The sequence below is a fragment of the Gopherus evgoodei genome, chromosome 7 (genome assembly GCF_007399415.2).
Source record: "Gopherus evgoodei ecotype Sinaloan lineage chromosome 7, rGopEvg1_v1.p, whole genome shotgun sequence".
In the NCBI taxonomy this organism is placed as follows: Eukaryota; Metazoa; Chordata; order Testudines; family Testudinidae; genus Gopherus; species Gopherus evgoodei.
In genome coordinates, this window is record NC_044328.1 from 51,142,164 (window position 1) to 51,159,399 (window position 17,236).

Below are 17,236 nucleotides of genomic sequence, written 5' to 3' on the forward strand. Positions count from 1 at the left end.
CCACTGCGCATCATTCAGATACACATGCAAAAGCAAATGTGATAACTAGTTGATTTTTTGTTTCATGAGATGGGTCATGATATGAAAAATCTGAGAAACTGATTTAGACCCATGAACTCCAAATACTGTTTGAACCATACATGATATAAGTTCGGTAAAAACAATTGAGGATAAGAATTGTGGCACTCATGAAATGTCTCTGCTATTATTGTGTCCTGTTTATGGTGGGAGTAAGATACTCTTCATATCAGGTATGGCCCAGCTGGGGGGCTTTTTGGGTTCTTGCTAACCCTGTCAATAGGAGCAACAGTCTGTAGTTACTTTAATTCATGAACAGGAAGGAGATTGTTACAGTATTGTAGTAGCATATTGCAATCTAGCATTAAATATATAGTCTCTGATTGGATTACATACTGAGACTTTTAAGTTCTGTCTTCACCAGGCAGCTGTTATTGCTTTGCATCAAAGAGCTCTTGGGAGGAAGAGAGAAATAGGATGGTGAAGGGAGAAACTCTCAAAGGGTTGGAGGATCAGTCTGACTTGCTGCTCTAACCTGTGAATGTGAGTCAGATGGCTGGGATCAGCTAACTTGGGCCACAAATGTGGGCCAGATCCTCAGCTGGTGTAAACTGACATAGATCCACATGGAGCTACACTGATTTACACCAGCTGAAAATTTGGCCCTGAGAGTATTACAGTATTTTGACTTCTTAGTTTCTGGTCCCCATCAGAACCAGAAAGGCTAGAGGTAATTGAATATGAACATCAATGGAAAAAACAACCGACGAAATGGGTATTCACCCACAAAAGCTCATGCTCCAATACGTCTGTTAGTCTATAAGGTGCCACAGCACTCTTTGCTGCTTTTAATGGAAAAAACAGACATCCACAATTTTTCTGAGCTAAAAAAAGGTTTGGATTGAATTTTGGGTGAAGATCTGCATCTGTCTGTACTTTATCTGACTAATTTATAAACATCCCTAGAACAAATCCAAGGCTGGAATGAGAGGGATAGTGGGGAACAGAGGAGAAAGTAAAGTGCCCTTTGAAAATACACAAATCATTGGTACAGAACCACTAGCACATCAAAGAGGTTCTGTTTACATATCACTACAAATAAACTCTGACATTAAGCAGCAATTGCACTAAGTAAATGTTGCTGTTCTGTGCATAAGTTCTTCTAACATCATTCTTGCATTTGACAGGATTTATTAGTTTGTTCTCCTTAGAGTTCCTTTTATTGTGGCAGTTTGTCATGTACACTTTTGAGGTAGGTGAAACTATTGGTTGAGCAACATCCTATTGTTTGTTATTTACAGTAGTGGCTTGAGGCCCCAGTTGGGTATCGGGGAGGTCTTACAAAACGCCTGATCCCACATAGGTCTTACCTTTGCCCACTATGAAGAAAGGAAAATGTCCACGTTCATTTTGGTGTTTTTTCAAGTAAACAGTTTACCTATCAGTTCAGATTCTCAGATAACTAATGATTTAAGATCTGCAATGGAGCACCCAAAGCAAAGTCTACAATTTTAAGTAGGGTGGATTGTGTTGTGTTTTTTCTTCATAGAGAAAATCAAAGATGATATGTCAGCATGACCTTTATTTTAGATAAAGAGAACAGCAAAACATGAAACAACAAAAGTAAAGGGCCAAGAGAGAGGACATAGTGTATATGCCTCCTCTATGCAGGTCTGCACTGAAATGAACACAAAATGGGTGCATGGGTCTGTAGAGATTTAAAGGTGAAATGCACTGAAAACAAAGGCATTGAAGTTGTAATTATAATATACACCGCTACCTCAATATAACGCCACCTGATATAACATAAATTTAGATATAACTTGATAAAGCAGTGCTCCAGGGAGGCGGGGCTGCGCACTCCGGTGAATCAAAGCAAGTTCAATATAACACGGTTTCACCTATAGTGTGGTAAGATTTTTTGGCTCCCAAGGACAGCATTATATTGAGGTAGAGGTGTACCAAGATTTACTTACTTTATTCCTTTCTCCCCATCCTTCAATTTTTGAGAGCTTGAGCTTACTGAGAGTTACCAGTTTCACTATTACTGTCCATTTTGCATTTGAAAATATTGGAAAAACCTGAGATACAAACTTAAAATTGGCAACCTTGTCATATGGTTTCTAAGTACATGACAAGTGAACAAGGCAGGTGGTTGCAAGAAGAAAAGGGATGTTCCCTTGTGTTTAAGGCACTGGACTGTGCCCCAAGAGAACTGGTTTCTGTTCTTGGTTCTGGCACAGATTTTTCTGTGATATTGGTCGGGACTATCATAATACATATGCAAAATAAGGATAAACTAAAGATGCATGAGCAACCTTAATTCTGGCATGTCTTAACTTCTGAGTGCTTGGCTTTGCCATTTTAATACTCCTTTAATGTATTTTATATATATTATGATAGACCCAGACCAGTGGGGTACAGGAGTCTGGTAGAGGTCAAATATACTGGTCACTGGATGAGTAGTTTTCTGTTCCCTGAGTGACCACAGCAGGGGCTGCACTAGAGTAATCAGGAACCTGCTAGAACCAATTAAGGCAGACAGGCTGATTAGAACACCTGCAGCCAATCAAGGCAGGCTAATCAGGGCACCTCGGTTTAAAAAGGAGCTCACTCCAGTCAGACGAGGGGGAGCCAGAGAAGAGGAAGTGCGTTTGAGGAGCTGGGAGCAAGAGGCGCAAGGAGCTGAGAGTGAGAGGGCGTGCTGCTGGAGGACTAAGGAGTACAAGTGTTATCAGACACCAGGAGGAAGGTCCTGTGGTGAGGATAAAGAAGGTGTTTGGAGGAGACCTTGGGGAAGTAGCCCAGGGAGTTGTAGCTGTCATGCAGCTGTTACGGGAGGCACTATAGCAGCTGCAATGCACAGGGCCCTGGACTGGAACCAGTAGCGTAGCTGGTGGGATTCAGTGGAAACAGTTGCTTCCGCTCAGGCTGGCAGGCGTGGAAGCGGCCCCTGCAGGCCGCACGGCTGGAGGAGCCGCGGGGCGGCAGGGGCAGCCCGACGTGGAAGCGGCGCCTGCCAGGCGGCGCTGTCCACCACACGGCCGGAGGAGCTGCGGGGCGGCTGGCCAGCTCGGAAGCGGTGCCTGCCAGGCAGCGCTGTCCACCACACGGCCGGAGGAGCCGCGGGGCGGCTGGCCGGCTCGGAAGCTGCACCTGCCGGCCAGCTCTCCTCACCACACGGCCAGAGGAGCCGCAGGGTGGCAGGCTGGCACGGAAGCACAGGAGCAAAGGTGAGCAGGGTGTGTGTGTCTGGTCTGGGGGCATGGCCTGGAGGGGGAGCCAAGGGGATGTGGCCAGAGGGGGAGCTGAGGAGGGGGTGCCTTTTTTATGTTTTTTGCTCCCTCTACCCTGAAAACCTGGCTACGCCACTGGCTCGAACCCAGAGTAGAGGATGGGCCTGGGTTTCTCCCAAACCTCTCAACTCCTGATCAGACACAGGAGAAGTTGACCCAGACTGTGGGGAAGATCACTGAGGTGAGCAAATCTGCCAATAAGCGCAGGACCCACCAAGGTAGAGGAGGAACTTTGTCACAATATGATGTTGTTAATAATTTTGGTATTCTATGTCACTGTAATTTCTTTGCTCTTTTATGAAATGTGTAGCCAAATGTTAGTGAAAGTGTAAGGAAAGCGTGTGTGACCTGCGGTTTATCTTCACTATCAGAGACCTTGGAGAGAAAAGAGATATATAAATAGCTCTAGTGGTTTCCCGCAAATGCTGGACAGATGATAGAATGATTTAATATTCTGATGTTCTGCTTGTCCCTCACCTGAAGATATAGCAGCTCTCTCCTCTTCTCTTCCCATCACATACACACACCAAGTGAGAGGGCTGACTGATGCTTCAGTCAGAGGACCAACCACAGAGAGTCATTCAAAAAGGTCATTTCTACATCCTGTGATGTTTTTTTAAGTGAGTCATGGAAAAGATAAATACTTTTCTCTCTTAAATAGTAATCCTTTCTTTTAATGTTGTACTCATCTGTTGAAGTATTCTGGACAGATTATACAACACTTTTACCATTTGTAAAGCACTGATACAGTCAAAAAAGTAGTCTGGCTTGAGTCACCATGGCATTAATTCAGTTTGAATTTGGTGCATCTCTCACACAAGCAGTATTGTCATGTGTGCCTTCCTGTTGGTGGCCACACCACAGCCTCCTTTGGGATGACTACAGTTATGTAGGGGCTATTGGTTTGACCAGCATCCATCATTTATCTGGCACAACTGGGTTTGACAAGAAACCCAATGCATGCTGCACTGGGATGCTTTGGAGCTGTTTATAGAGAGATTCAAATCTACCAAGATTAAAGGCCCATTCCCACAGTCCAGAGGCAGACAAAATTCCTTAGCACGTTAATTCAAGGCTCCAAATAATATAGGAAAAAGCATTATTTTTCTGGGTTTAATGCTGAGAATGTTTTGCATCACCAGTGATAACATTTCAGATTGGTGGCAGTTACTAATTTTATTATTTATTTGTATTTAAGTAAGGTCTAGGAGCCCTAGTCATGGACTGGGACCCTATTGCACTTGGCACTGTACAAATGCTGCTTCTTAGGCCTGGTCCACACTACGCTGTTAAACCGATTTTAACAGCGTTAAATCGATTTAACGCTGCACCCGTCCACACTACACTGCTCTTTATATCCATTTAAAGGGCTCTTTAAATCGATTTCTGTATTCCTACAAAACGAGAGGAGTAATGCTAAAATCGATATTACTATATCAATTTAGGGTTAGTGTGGACACAAATCGACGTTATTGGCCTCATTCTTTTACAGTAGCTACCCACAGTGCACCACTCCAGAAATCGACGCTAGCCTCGGACCATGGACGCACACCACCGAATTAATGTGCCTAGTGTGGACGCGCACAATCGACTTTATAATATCTGTTTTATAAAATCAGTTTAAGCTAATTCGAATTTATCCTGTAGTGTAGACGTACCCTTAGAGGACACATTTTCAGCTGTGGCCTTTAAGTGCATGCACAAAATGTTATATATAATGTATATGCAGTCCAAAACTCCACAAAGTGCTTAAGCAAACGTCAGGATGTCCAAAGAACAACTATGTCTACTTCAAAATGTGAAATGCTTAGCAAGGTGCACGTCAAAAGACATTATATGTAAATATACCATGGTGAACCTTAGATTCACACATGGCGATGAGTTTCATCCCTCCTGTATGGCAGAGGTGGGCGACTGACTCCATACTACCTTCCCCACTTTCTGGAGCCATTCTAGTAATTGAAGGCAGAATGATGTGGAACAAAAAACACAAGGGAAGAATGCTCTGGGCTAAAGTCACTGATGAAAACTAGACCAATTTAATTAGGGAATGTACTTTGCAAACAGTGACTCGTGCTTTACAAAATAGATTTGTGCATATTTTAGTCTGATATCTGTGTGTGCTCAATCTTTAGAATTTACTATGCAAAGCCTGTTGGGGGCATTCTGTTATGTGGAGGACCATTCTAGCTAGAACTGGTTGAAAATTTTGCAGCAAAACAGATTTGTTTCTGAAAATGCTGATTAAATGAAATCAAATCTTTTGGTGGAAATCAGGTTTCCTGCTCATCTGCATCCCCAGGCTCTATAGCAGCCTACTTGGTGAGGAACTCAAACCAGAATTTTTCAAAAAATTATATTTTCAGTTCTTCCAACCCAGACTGGTTTTTTTTTCAAAAAAATTATCCTTCATGCGAAATATGTTGCTTATCTGACTTCTTGTTCCATTTGGAATGCAATTTTTTTTGGAAATGGAAAATTTTACACAGAATGGGAATTCTGGTTCTTGCACAGCTCGAAGTCCAATACTTTCATACAGGCAGGTGTTAGATTACAGAAAATATGTGTGCAGGTGTTGGTGAGCTGGCAGATAGAAAGTTCAGTTTCAGGTATGTGCCTGTATAATATTTCATGTTCACTAAGGAAGACTGTAAAATACCCCTAGAAAATGTGCCCCTAAATTTTTATGGGATTATTTCTGGATCATTTTACTATAGCAACTCTACATGTAGGTTACACAGAAAGCTCGACTGTGTATCTTTCTTGAAGCAAGACAGCAAGAGCATCTGAACACTGTCTTCCACTGCCATTCACATTATGTGCTGTTTAGGTCACTGATAGAATCAAAGATACAGAAAACTGGAGTCACTGCTCAAAACTGGCTCTCTCGTATAATCACTTGTTTTGGTTTAATTTGTCTAAAAAATGTTCTAGTATCTCTGCTAACATTATCCCTGCAAAGCCAGGCTGCACATTGAGAAAGCAGAGTGCTGCACATATGAACATTTTGTCCAGCTGGGCAGAGTGATTGCTTGCTCACATGGCTTTTGCTTGGTTTATATCTTGCTCATCAAAAAATGGCATAAAAATCATATCGGCTCCAGTTTTAGGAAAGACTAGAACACCCACCCCTTATGATTTTAATCAATGATGTGCTGCCGATACTTGCACAGAAATTGACCCTGTAAGAAATCCCCATGGGTCAGAAGTGCCTGTGTTTGCAATGCCTAGAGATGAGTGACTGGGGAAATCTATCAAATTTGGTTTTTGTTGAGACAAATGTATTCTGTCATAACCATAACTGAGGAGGGAGGTAGCACCCCTTGACAAACAAATTGATATTAAATCTGTACTACTGGGTCCACAAAAAGTATACTGTGTAGTGTGGAACAGTACCCCACCAGTGTGATTCGAGGGGCATCAGAGTGGAAGTAAAGATTTTGCAGGAGCATGTGGGGTTGGAAGCTGCTATTTGGCAAAAACTGGTGCACCCCAAAGGCAATTATTTGTTCTTTGGTATTTTTATAAGTTAATTCTGGCAGTGATGATTTTAATCCAGAGGGAAAATAGGCTCCATCAAAGGCAGGGAAATCATTCCAAATTTCCCTTTAGTTTGATGATGGGATTTTAATAAGGTCCTCCCAGAAACCCCAGGGAGTTGCCTTCAGTGCATCATTACATACATCCTGTTAGTGACCGTTTGAAGTGTTCTGCATTCTTTTTAACTTCCGTTCAGTTGTGTGTTATAAAATAGAGTGCTAAATGTAATTGCCACTTATGCAGCATTTCACTATGAGTAATTTTGGGCTGTGAGGAAAATCAGATTAAAAAAAAGACTTCAATCAGTGCTAATCATGCTCTAAAGGACTGCACCGTACTTTGAATCATCTGACAACAAATAACCAGACGGAGAAATACTAACTCCCCCAGTGCACCAGGGAATTCAGATTTCCCTGTAAATATGTACATCTCCTTCAAATGTTCCTGAACAAAGTGTTTAATTCCCAGGACAAAATTGTATGGAGTTAAAATTGAACATGGTGGTTTTCTCAAAACACAAAATCATATCCTGGAAATTCCAAGATAAAGCTCCACTTTGTAGAAGAAACCAAACCATTTGAAAGTCTGCGGATGGATGGTTAGTCACTTGGACAACCAAAGCCTTGCAAACCAAGCACAAAGGAAATGCATTCCTTCTCCTCACAGCCTGTAGTTTCCATATGCCTCTTCCCTCCCATTTCAGATGATGTGATCTCCATTGGCTTTCCCTGTTCTGCCCTTCTCAGACTGAACCCACCTTACCCTCCACCCATGTCTCCCTGCCTCCCCTTCTTCCATCACAGTCTGGGCCATGTACTTTTTGCTGTGTGTTTTTAGTGCCTACAGATGACTGACGATGTTCATAATGTGCACATTGACCATGTGACTTTATTAAATATGTGAAAAGTCTGGTTAATATTTAAATAATACCCACCCCAAAACCAGCAAGATCAACAGAATAAAAGCTACACTGTATATCAGGAAAGCGGAGCAGTGCACTTGCACACGTGAATATTTTGTGCTTCTGGGCTAGAGTGTTTAGTATTTGTTACTGCAGAATAATTATGATCGACAGAACAAAACAAATATGGAGTTTCTAGTCAAAGCTGTTCTAGAGATATGATAGGACAGAAATATATGAATGGATTTTCAAAAGTAAAATCTCATTTTATTTTGAATACTGATCTCCAAAATGCACAAACTTACTTGCTTGAAAATTTCCAAAACCATTCCTCTTGAGTGCTTGCATGTGATATTTTAGATGGTTTTATGCCATTTTGCCAAAATTGTGATGGAATCAATAGTGGGTATGTAATGGGAAGAGTTGGCTTTTTTTGTGTGTGTGTGTGTCTCTCCAAAATAATGATTTTACAAAAATATATAGAGCAGAAAAATTGTCCAAAGCCTGAAAATAATGCAATGCAGAGAAAACTTTACTTGCAAATAACAATATGAATTTGAATAAATTTAAAAGTTCAAGTTATTAAAAATAAATCTTGAATTCTGTGCTTAAATCCAAAACTGCATGTACTGGAGCAGAATTTTTTCTCAAAGCTTGAGAATGATAGGTACAGTGCCTTAGCTATATGTTGCAGTGAAATATACCTGACACTGAGAATTTTAGTACATTGAATTGTCGTATATAATATTTTGGACTGAAACAATTCAAATGGCTATACTGAAAATTAGGAAGTAAGGGTTGGATTGTGACTAGCCATGCAAGGGACTAATGGAGAATAAAATCCCCACCATCTTAGGTGGCCACGTTAGTGCTCCCCTCTTTGACATTCCAGATAAGGAGGAGAAAGTGGAATAAGAGCAGGTCCTGCATGCCTGGAACTCTCCTGCCCAGAGCAGGTGGGTGGAGGGAGGACAGAGAGAAGTGGGGAGAGCCAGCAGAGAGCCCGTGGGAAATGTAATGGGTGCAGGTTAGTTATTCCCACCTGGGAACAAAGGGAGAGCAGGGAAGGAATTGTAACTGTGTGAATCACATTCCCTACCTCCGGTGGCTCCTGGGGACAATGCAGCACAATCAACCCAACCCTAAACCTAGCCATAACACAATTAACGATCCAGTTTTCACTAGAATCATAGAAATGTAGGACTGGCAGGGACTTCAGTAGGACATCTAGTCCAGTCCCCTCCACTGAGGCAGGACTAGGTATTATCTAGACTATCCCTGACAGTTGTTTCTCTAACCCAGTGCTTAATTTGTGCCAGGGCTTGCCAGGACTGAGCCCTGGCACCTTTGGCCTTGGCAGTTTGTAGCCACAGCATCTCTGGGTTTGCTGCATTAGTTATGAATGTAAAAAAATTGCTTGAACCCTGGCACCTCTTTCATTACAAATTAAGCATAGTCTAACCTGTTCTTAAAAATCTCCAATGACAGATATTCCACAACCTCCCTATGTAAATTGTTCCAGTGCTTAACAACCCTTACAGTTAGGAAGTTTTTCCTAATGTCCAACCTAAATTTTCCTTGCTGTAATTTAAGCCCATTGCTTCTTGTCCAGGCCTCAGTGGATCTAACGAACAATTTATCAACCTTCTTTCCATAACAGCTTTTCATATTTGAAGACTGTTATCATGTGTGCCCTCTCCTGCTTAATCTTTTCTTTTCTCCAGACTAAGCAAACTCAGTTTTTTCAATCTATCCTTGTAGGTCACATGTTCTAGACCTTTTTAATCATTTCTCCAACTTGTCCACATCTTTCTTGAAGTGTGGCGCCCAGAACTGGACACGGTACTCCAGTTAAGGCCTTTTCGTATCTTACTTACAAACAGACCTGCTACTGCATCCCAGAATGACGTTAACCTTTTTTGCAACAGTATTATATTGTTGACTTATATTGAGTTTGTGATCCACTATAATCCTTAGATCCTTTTCTGCAGTACTCCTTTCTAGGCAGCCATTTGCATTTTGTATTTGTGCAATTGATTATTCCTTCTCAAGTGCCCATTTGTCCATATTGAATTTCATCCTATTTCAGACCATTTCTCCAGTTTGTCAAGATCATTTTGAATTGTAATCCCGTCTTTGAAAGAACTTGCAGTCCTCCCAGCCTGGTATACTCTGGAAACTTTATACGTGTACTCTTTATGTCACTATCCAAAGCATTTCTGAAGATATTGAATAAAATTGAATCCAGGACAAATCCCTGCTGGATCCCACGTGATATGCCCTTCCAGCGTGACTGTGAACCATTGATAATTATTCTCTGAGTATTGTTTTCTAACCGGTTGTGCACTCACCTTATAGTAGGCCTTCTCTTCTGTGTATTTATTAATGTGGCTCTTCGTTAATAACCTGTTTTATAAGAAAAAAGAATTGCCAAATGATTTTTACAGCACTAGCTTTTGCATGGAGAGTCTGTCCAGAAACACTGGCTAAAAGCATCCTGCAGCCCAAAAGAAATTAAATTATGCCTGCAAATGAGTCATAAACAAGTGTAAAATATATGCCTGGAAAGTGATTTCGTAATAGAGGTCTGACATTAAAATTAGTTTGAGTAATTTAAACAGTTTGATGATGACCTTTCAAGGTAGGGGTCCTCCAATCCAAATCACTGCGAATACTATGCTCCTTGGGAAAATCACTCAGAACTCCATGTTAAGGTCAAATTCTGCCTTAAGTAACAGCAATGTAGTCCCATTTTATTACAGTGGATTTACATAAGGTATGAATTAGCAGGGAATTTGATCGAAAATTGTGTATAGGAACGCAGAGGTTACACGTACAAGACTATTTTATGCCAGTCCCCCCCAGATTTGTAAACATTTTCAACATGTCTGAGAAATACATGAGATCTAATTTTTAGTTCTGCCTCAACCAAGAGTTTGTTGTTGTTGATGCAATTTAGTATCCATTAAGTAACAGCTCCCACATTAAATTCTGGGTTCAAATACCAGCAGTATTGTCAACACTTAAGCATTCAAAAATCAAGAGTCAGGCCCCCAAACACTGTGAGATTGGTTTAAGAATCATGGGATTATTTATTTTAAATTAGATTTTTAAAATAATGCATTTTATGTTCTTTTTTATTTGCCTTCTGGGGTCACAGTTGCTTCACATTTTCAAACTTTTCTCTGGAACCATGAGGCCAAGAAACCTGAAACTCTTAAGCAATCCCTTGATTCCAGTATCTGGGGCCTTAAGAAAAACACCAAATACCATGAGACTTGTGATAAAGTCATGAGAGTTGTAATACACTAGCAGCTAGGCATCTAAGGCTGTGTCTACACTACAATCTTTGGTTGACGCAAGTTATGCTGACATAAAGCCACAGTTAGTATATCACTTGTGCATGTGCATACTTGGTTCCTTCCATTGTCACTGTGTGTACTCACCAGGAGTGCTTGCTTCAATGCACAGTGTGGGGCACCATGGTAGCTATCTCAGCGTGCAAGCTGCCAGCACACTGTGTTTTGGAAAATTTTGGCAATGCATGGTGGGGCAGAAACGAGACATGCAGGAGTGACTGGGAGCAATGGGTCAACTTCCCAGCATGCAATTGAACCCAACCAAAAATCTCATCTATATGCATCATTTTCATGCTTTTTTAAAAAATGCCAAGAACCCACGTGACTCCCTCTCTTGCTGTCTGCCATCAATGACAAAAGCATCTGCCCTATTGTGAAAAGAGTTGTAAGAAAAGAATACACCATCCTCCAGTATTTGCAGAGCTGTAGGAAGAATAGAATCATTGGGGAACTTGACAATTTCTTGGAGGACAGATCGCTGTGGGACATGGCGAGAACCAGTTCAAGGTTGTTGGTGGAGTTCATGGAGCAGTTACAGATGATGGAGTTTAGCTTCTGGGACTGAAAAATGAGCACTGATTGGTTGGATTGTATTGTAAAGCAGGTTTGGGGTGACGATCAGTAGCTTCAGAACTTTTGAGAGCACAAGGCCACATTCCTGGATCTGTGCAGTAGATCTAAGCCATTTGGATGTCAGTAAGATATCTGATACAGTTCCATATGGGAAATTATTAGTTAAATGGGGATTAATGTGAGAATTGAAAGGTGGATAAGGAACTGGTTAAAGGGGAGACTAGTGAAAGTGGAACAGGTGCAGTGAAGGGCTAGTAGGATGATCAGAGGAATGGAAAACCTACCTTCTGAGAGGAGACTCAAAGAGCTTGGCTTGTTTAGCCTAATCAGAAGAAGGCTGAGGGAACATACAGTTGCGCTCTATAAATATATCAGAGGGATTAACACCAGGAGGGAGAGAAGTTATTTCAGTTAAGAGTCAATATTGGCATTAGAACAAATGGATATTAACTGGCCATGAGCAAATTTGGGCTGGAAATTAGACTAAGGTTTCTAACCATCAAAGGAAGAAAGTTCTGCAACAGCCTCCCAAGGGGAGCAGTGGGTTCAAAAAACCTACATAGTTTCAAGAATGAATTTGATAAGTGTATGTAGGGGCTGCTATAATGAGACTGCCTGCAACGGCATGTGGCCTATCTGCGACTGCTAGTAGCCAATATCTCCAATGGCCAGAGATGGGGCGCAAGATAGGGAGGACTCTGAGTTACTAAAGAGGATTCCTTCCCAGGTGTCTGACCGCTGGGTCTCATCCACACACTCAGTCTAACTAATCATTGTATATAGGGTCAGGAAGGAATTTCCCCCCTCTGCAGCATGGGGCACAGGCTATTTGCTGGTATAAACTAGAATAAATGGTGGATTCTCTGTAACTCAAAGTCTTTAAATCACAATTTGAGGACTTCAGTAACTCAGCCAGAAGTTAGGGGTCCTTTACAGGAGTGGGTGGGTGAGGTTCTGTTGCCTGTGATGTGCAGGAGGCCAGACTATATGATCACAGTGGTTCCTCGCCTTAAAGTTTGAGTCTATAAAACAATGCGCATTGGATGAGTGAGCTCAGAAGAGACATGAATAAGAGACAATGTCGATATTCTTTAAGGGAAGGGGAATTCTATCTGGCTTGTCCTGGTGTGGCTTTGGATCCTCATTATGCTAACAATGATTGTGAACTGTGCTCATGCATCATGCTAGCACGGGCTGCTTCAGGGAGTAGGAAGCCCCGCCTCCGAATCTCTGCTTGGTTTCTTGCTGTAGTCTGTGCAGTGCCATTGTCACACATCAAGAATGCTCGTAATACTCCATTATTTGGAAAAATATGTAGCAGCAAGAACATTTTTCTACTGTAGGATGATCTAGCAGAATATTTATCAGATTTTTAAGATGCAAGTAGACAGGAAGCTCCAGGTTATCTCAGAATCAGCACATTTAACTGAATCCTGATTTGACCTTTATAGATGTATAAAACCAGGTTTGCAGACACTTTGCTTCAGGGTTAGTTTGGATTTTTCTATCCATTCCTCTTTCGCAGAAGCAGTTTCCATGCTGCTCATTTAAAAATCCTTTGTTAGTTTAGCACCCCTTCCTTCCAATTCAGTTTAATTTTTTTCACAGCTTCCCTTGGAGTATGGCTATCAGCAGAATTTGTTAGAGACAACTGAAGAAAAGTCTCATGAGAACCTTAATTGGTCATCTCTATTTGAAGTAATAAACATGACATAGTGTATAATGAGCAGACTGCTAATAGATGTTTAAAGAATGAGAATACCAAACACTTGTATAATGTGCTAGAAATCACAGTTTCTATTTAACAGCATAGTTGTAACTGCAGAGTGCCTGATCCCTTTTTGAGAATCTCCCGGCAATCTGAATTCATATATTGAAAGCACTGCTGGATGGGCTTTGGGGTTTGTGAGTATTGCAGGGCTAATCCCTATGGTTCTTTGATTATGAGCATGTGCAGAGCAGCCCAGTGTACAGTATGTGCGTGTAGAGCTAATACAGAGACTTGCCTTGCAATGCCATGTTTCTGTATGTGTTCCTGCAACTGAAAAACAATTGGGGAGGCTGCCTGCTTTATTGACTAACTGATGTTTTCTTGTTTCTGTTTCAGCATTCAGGATCATTCCTTCAACAATACAGCTTTAGCAGAGTAAGTGAATAAATATTTACCTATACCATTAAATAAGAATGATATGTTAAGCAGGACAGAGAATAATTTTAAATACTATTTCAAAAGTGAAAAAGCTTTCTGTAACATCTTATGATGCGCAGTCTTCTGGGATTTTAATATTTTACAGAAAATATGCTGAATGTGATATAAAACAACAATATTTATTTACAAATGGTTAACTATCCATTAGCAATGGGCTTGCATTATGAAAGAATATCTTTATGTTGCTGTTTTCTTCCATATATATATATTTTTTTTTACATGTGTTTGCATATATGATTGTATGTATACTGTACATCTCATGAGAAAATATTGCTAATTCTTGTTACTGATCAGGACAAGCAAAAGTGTCAGTTTTCTAAGAGCACATGGGCTATGCTTACTGTCAGCATTGGCAGAAAATATTCTTTAAGAATGTTTTGAGCAAAACACTGCAGTTATTAGGCAGGTTCAGTATCTGAATGCAGTTTCCCTTTGCAATTAATGCAGTGAACTTTTTACATACACTTCCTCCCCTCCTCCTTTGGTTTTAAAGAAATATGTTTTGCCTCTTTATCTTAGGAAGGTGGACAGACAGCAGAGTAGTAGAAAACATTATAAAGTTACAAGCACTGAGATGCTATTAGCAATTTAAATTTTTTTCCCTTAAAGGAACATGCTTTAATTTCAGATGTGACTATTCTGTATTATTCATTGACATTAGTACAGATCCTGTTTGTATTTCATAGATATTTTATCCCCAAATTTTACACACTTGATTATATATCAGAAGACTGCTCATCTGAATTGTGGCCAGCAGTTTTTCAGAAGGGAGATGATTTATAGATTTGTTTGCATGTAAGGTACCTTTCATATTGCTGAAATGCTAGGAATAAAAAGCTTAAGTTGATTCTGAACTATTTGCTAAAATGTTGCAGGGGAAATTATATATTTTGAAAGCAGTCTAGGCTGTAACTCAGTTTGATCAATCCATATGTGCCGTCAAACTGACTAGAGAAGAACGGATGTAACATTTTTCTAGGGATTCCAAACACCTTTAACCTCCTATATACTGCTCTCACTTTGCTTCAGGTATTAATTTTATCCCAATTTTTGCAGTGCTACAGTAATAAGCATGAAATTAAATGGCATAAAATAGAAAATGGTTTTTAATATTATTTTTAATTAGTTTTGCCACAATACAGCTCCACCTTTAAATACTGTATTGTGGCACAGTGGGGTCTAAAATGTTGGACAACATGTGGGACTTTCCAAATGAAGGACGAAGTAGGGCATAAAATTTTAATAATTTCCCTACCCTTTCTCTTCCTCAACCTCAGGGTTCCCCCTGCCTGTGCACATCTTTGCCTTTCTCCTAGTCATGCCGCTAGAGCCAATGGTGCAAGTCTCTCTCTGCCAGGCTTCCTGTCACCGCGAAGACTGGAGGAAGCATTGCAGAGAGGCCTGCTTTGTAGTGCTACTCCTGGATGTGGTGTTTTGTCGCATCTAGTGGCACTGAGACCAGTTAGAGAGAGAGAGAAGGACAGTGAGTTTGCTCTTCAGCCTTAGCTCACAGCCAGTTGCCTTTGAGCTCATGCACTAAGCTCCAGATGCCTCAGGTTTGATCCCGCCCGCCAATGACCGGGGTCTCTTGGCATTACACTAGCTTTGCCAATAGGGAAAAGGAGGAGGCAGGGTATGTGCACAGCAGCCACCACTGGAATAGCAGGTCCTTGGTCCAAAGGCATCTGAGAAATGGGATATCCCACATAGTGTGGTGCACTGGAGAAGTTTGCTAGGAGAACAGTAGAAACAGAACCCTGTTTTCACATTGAATTTGTCTTTCTCTTTATTTTTAAGGGCTTGAAACATACTTTAAAAAAACCTACTTGGGCCAAAATTGTCAAATGTGGGTGCTAAAGTTAGACACTTTTATGCCTTCTAAGGCACTGAAGTAAAAGATGCCAGATTTTCAGAGATGCTGAGAACACACTGCTCTCATTGACTTCAGTTACAAATTTTTCATACTGCGCACTTCTGAAAATGAGGTCACTTCTATTTAGCAGTGTAAATGAGGATCTCGGTACCTAACTTTAGGCATCCAATCTTGGCCTTATATTATGAAGCACAATTCTGTTACAAGGAGCAGATGCTGCAGAATCATACAATACACAGGACCTTGATATAAAACATCAAATTTCACTTTTTTCCAGGGACCTTTCTCCAGATAAGTCAAAAGTCCAGAGCTGCCAGGCTCCTAGTGGGCTATATGTGCATCTGGTAAATGAGAAGTCATTGTTTATATGCATACCTTAAATGTCATAGCCTCAAAGTAGATGCAGCTTTCCAGGTGCTTGGAAAGGTTTCCTCTCTAGTCAGACAAAGAAGGAACAAATCACAATACATCCACTGAATCCCATGTTCTCTGGAAAAACGGATTTGCCATATTGGATCAGATCTGTCCATCTAGTTGTTCTGCTGTCTCTGATCATCCGGGGCCAGATGCTTCAGATGAAGGTCATTAATGGAATAACCTACCACTAAGGGACAACTCTCTGCTCTTTTATAAAAATATCCTATATAGTGTAACTGGGTATTTTCATTATCCATGTAGTGCTATACACTAATCCTCTTTAAAATCCTGCTGGGGTCTTAGCCTCAAGCAATATCTTGTGGCAGTGCATTTCACAGGTTAACTTTGTATTGTGGGTTTTTTTAAATTTTTTTTATCAATTTTAAATGTGATACCTTTTAATTTCATTGTCCCCTTGTTCTTATGAGTAAATAGAAATACCCAATTGTCTTCTTTAAGCTATTAATTATTTTTTATACTTCCATACTGTCCTCCTTGATTAACAGTTCCCATCGTATAATGTTCACACAGGTGTCCTATAATTTTGTTTTTATTTATTATTTCAAGCAATTACCTGATAGTGAAGTAAGGTTCCGTGCTCTGTAGTTCATAGGATCACCCCTGAGCAGTGATCCTCAGTGGATCCAACACGCAGGGGATCTGCTCAGTAGAGGGGAGAATTCCCAGGCATCATTCAGTTGGTGTATGCATGCCACATCCCTCACAGTCCCTTCGTGTAGGTGATGTTCCTGGTGAAGAGAGCTATCGCCAGGGGCACCTATATGCTCTGACTATTCTTGGCTGTCAGAGTGATCCCACAGAGAGCCAGGTACAAGTAAGAGCAGCTCAAATTGGCCACCAGAACAGGAGAAGTATAAAGGTGGTATAAAGCTAACTTTTCCTCTGGCTCTCTGTTCCTGCCACAAGCTTGGCTTGTAATGGAGACACCAGGTCAGTGTGGAGCTTCTGTTCAAAACAGAATGGAAACCCTATCTACTGGCATTCTTAATTGATTCAGATAGGCATCAACCAAGCCACACAAACCTCTCA

General features: G+C 40.9%; 1 protein-coding gene and 1 long non-coding RNA gene across 10 annotated transcripts in view; both read left to right on the forward strand.

Moving 5' to 3' along the window:
* Positions 1–17,236, forward strand: part of FAM13C (family with sequence similarity 13 member C) — a 243,760-nt gene that overhangs the window by 129,340 nt on the left and 97,184 nt on the right. For all 9 annotated transcript variants that reach the window (XM_030569828.1, XM_030569822.1, XM_030569823.1 and 6 more), the window contains one exon: positions 13,795–13,833. In XM_030569828.1, coding sequence (XP_030425688.1) covers positions 13,795–13,833 — 39 coding nt within the window. The remainder of the gene's footprint in view (positions 1–13,794; positions 13,834–17,236) is intronic.
* On the forward strand, positions 1,576–12,000 carry LOC115654921. The gene is made up of 3 exons (XR_004001298.1): positions 1,576–1,586; positions 5,069–5,073; positions 11,918–12,000. It is a non-coding gene; the product is annotated as an uncharacterized LOC115654921 (long non-coding RNA).